This window comes from Galeopterus variegatus, unplaced genomic scaffold (genome assembly GCF_000696425.1).
Source record: "Galeopterus variegatus unplaced genomic scaffold, G_variegatus-3.0.2 Scaffold5086, whole genome shotgun sequence".
Classification (NCBI taxonomy): Eukaryota; Metazoa; Chordata; class Mammalia; order Dermoptera; family Cynocephalidae; genus Galeopterus; species Galeopterus variegatus.
In genome coordinates, this window is record NW_007731197.1 from 52,626 (window position 1) to 55,417 (window position 2,792).

The following is a 2,792-nucleotide window of genomic DNA, read 5'->3' on the forward strand; positions in this document are numbered from 1 at the left end:
GGGGCGGGGGGAGGAGAGGGAAGTAGAGTGAATCCGGAGGGGGAGGGCGCTCCCGGGGAGAGCAGGGAAAGGGGCAAGGAAAGCACCGGTTTTGGGGAAGTGGTGCCATAGGGGGCTGGAAAAAGGGGGGCTCCTTCAGAAAGCGGGGCACATAGGGGGCAATGTAGGATGGTATGCCCCAACTTGGCCCAATATAGGAGGCCGAGGTGGCAGGGCTATAGGAGGGAGACTTGGCGATGGGCACAGAGGGGGTTAGGGAAGGGTTTCGAGACAGGGGTTTAAGACCAGATTGGGAGGGAGATTTGGAGGTGGGTGGAGTGGGGACTTGGGAAGCCCCTCGGGGCACATGTTGGACATGAGGACTGGGGGTTAGGGAGGAAGCCCGTGAAGAGGGCTGTGAGGCATTTGGGGTGGGAGGGTGAGAGGGTGGGCGGGAAGAAGACCCCCGAGTGGGGGAAGGGGAAGGGGAAGGGGCTGGGCCTCCAGAGCTAGTGTAGGGCTGCTGGTTGGAAGGGTTGACAATATTGTTGGAACGGGACTGGGAGGGGGACTGGGTAGGGGATGGAATAGGGGTGTGGGATGGGGAGCTCATTGGTGTTGGTGGGAGGCTTATGTCTACCCGGTGTCTCTGAGGCAGCACCCACAGGGGTCCAGTCTGCCCGTGTCACAAAACCCATCCTCATGACCAGCAGCAGCATGGGGAGCAATTGTTGGGTAATCACAGGGCAGGGGTGGGGCACTCAGCCCGGCTGGACACAGGACTGCGGCCAGACATGGGTCTGACTTTTGAGGACTTAATGTGTAGGGACCACCTCAAAAGCTGCTCTTTGGGGAGTGGGTGAGATGTCCTGAGAGCACTGAGATAGGAGGTCTGGTCATCTTGGCCGCAGCAGTGGCATAGATTTCTAAGGACCTGATCTCAGGGAGGACAAGACACAGTCTCAATTGCAGGAAGAAGGTTCAGATAAGGGCTAGGACATGGTTCAAAAGAGCTGGACCCAGGCCTGCTGTGCAGCAAGGTGGGAGAGAGAAGGCAAAGCACCCTTTGTTCCCACCTCTTGGGACACGGGCCTCCGGAGCCTGTTCTCCTGTTTCATGGGCACAGCCTTGGGAAAGATGCCCACCAGGATGAGTGGCTCAGATACTGGCCCCTACTCCTAGTTTCCAGAACAATGTGCTCAACGGGACAGCAGACCCAGCTGAGGAAAGGCCTCTGCCAATGTTGTCTGTGTCCCGGGGCAGCTGGAGGCTGGATTGGATATGGAGACTGCAGCCTGTAGCTGAGGAGCCTGCTCTCCACCCAGAAACACTGCCCCTCGAGCTGCCAGCCCACTGCATCAGGAGGGTTACTGGGGACCAGTAAGGTCACCTGGGCTTTCCTGGGAGTAGATGAAAAGAGCATAATTCCTCAGTGCTGAAGTATGTTGAATATTTGGGGATCATTGAGTTCTGGGGGATTTTCTTACTAAACTTCACCCACCTTCTCTATCCCACTGGAGGCCTGGGGAGCCAGGGGAGCCAACAGCAGCATTACCCAGCCCCTCGCAGCACCACCGCTTGCCTGCTCACCTGTCCCCTTTATCAGGGCCCTCAGGGACAGGCACACCCAGAATGGCCGATCTCAGCATCATGTAGTCGCGGATGTCTGAGGGGATGAAGATATAGCGTAGGTCCTGTCGGGGTAATAGGGACACTGAGCCCTGATGGGAACAAGGCCACATTGGTTCCTGCTCCGAGAGGACAGCCTCCACCCAATCCTGCTGACTGGAGAATTTCCCTTATGTGCCTTTAATTCCCACTCTGAGGTACTGTGTTGGTTTCAATATATGTTCAAAGATCCTTTGATACTCTTCCCTTCAAGAGGAGAAGCTAATTGCTGTCCCCTTCAGTATGGGCTGGACTTAGTGACCAATGCACAGAATTCTTCTAACAGAATGTGGGAAGTGACAGTGTGTGACTTTGGAGACGAGGTTGTAACAGGTGCTGCAGCTTCTTTCTCTCTCGGATTGCTCACTCTGGGTGAAGTTAGCTGCCATGTTGTGAGGACACTGATGTAGCCCGGAGGGGCCCATGTGGCAAGGACCTGTGAGTGCATCAACTTGACTCCGGCCCTAGTCAAGCCTTCAGATGACTGCAGCCCACCACCTGAGAGACCCTGCACCAACACCCCACCCCACCTCCGCCCCCAGCTAAGCTGCTCCCAAATTCTTGATTCACTGAGACTATAAGATAGTGAATGTTGTTTAAAGCCACTAAGTTTTGAGGTCATTTGCTACACAGCAATAGATAACTCATACAGGTACTATGTTCACACCAGAAATAAAGCCTCCCATTTTGTTCTATCACAAGCTAAGAGAGGTTCTACTGTGAGGACTCAGCACATAAGACACTGGCTAGGACACTCCTTAATTCCCTGGTCAGAGAAGGAAACTTCTAGAAACCCAGCACAGTCCCATCGAGCACCACAGAACCCCTAACCCTGCATGTGGTATCCAAACACTCGAGGAGGGAAGCATGGGGTTGTAGCAACTGGGTGTGGTTGAAAGAATCTGGAGGCTCCAGTGCTGGTTCCCCCACTCCCTGGCTGTGACCTGCTGCATGTTCCTCAATCTCTCTGACCCTTGATTGCCTACACAGGGCTGTTGTGAGAACCTGAGAGGTCACACATCATTCCTGAGGTAGGAAGTGTGGGGAAATGGAAACACCCAGCACTGTGGCAAAAGGGACCTAGATTTTTTTTTTTTTTTTTTTTTGTCTTTTTCCGTGTCCGGCAATGGATCGCAACCCTCAGT

At 54.4% G+C, this 2,792-nt stretch overlaps 2 protein-coding genes across 2 annotated transcripts in view; both read right to left on the bottom strand.

The window, feature by feature from the left end:
• The window catches only part of LOC103604325 (extensin-like), a 1,890-nt gene extending 1,298 nt beyond the window's left edge, over positions 1-592 (bottom strand). Inside the window, exon 1 of the mRNA XM_008588888.1 lies at positions 12-592. Within this exon, the coding sequence (XP_008587110.1) occupies positions 12-592 (581 nt within the window). The remainder of the gene's footprint in view (positions 1-11) is intronic.
• Positions 1-2,792, bottom strand: part of ST6GALNAC2 (ST6 (alpha-N-acetyl-neuraminyl-2,3-beta-galactosyl-1,3)-N-acetylgalactosaminide alpha-2,6-sialyltransferase 2) — a 22,340-nt gene that overhangs the window by 3,972 nt on the left and 15,576 nt on the right. Inside the window, exon 6 of the mRNA XM_008588889.1 lies at positions 1,570-1,673. Within this exon, the coding sequence (XP_008587111.1) occupies positions 1,570-1,673 (104 nt within the window). The remainder of the gene's footprint in view (positions 1-1,569; positions 1,674-2,792) is intronic.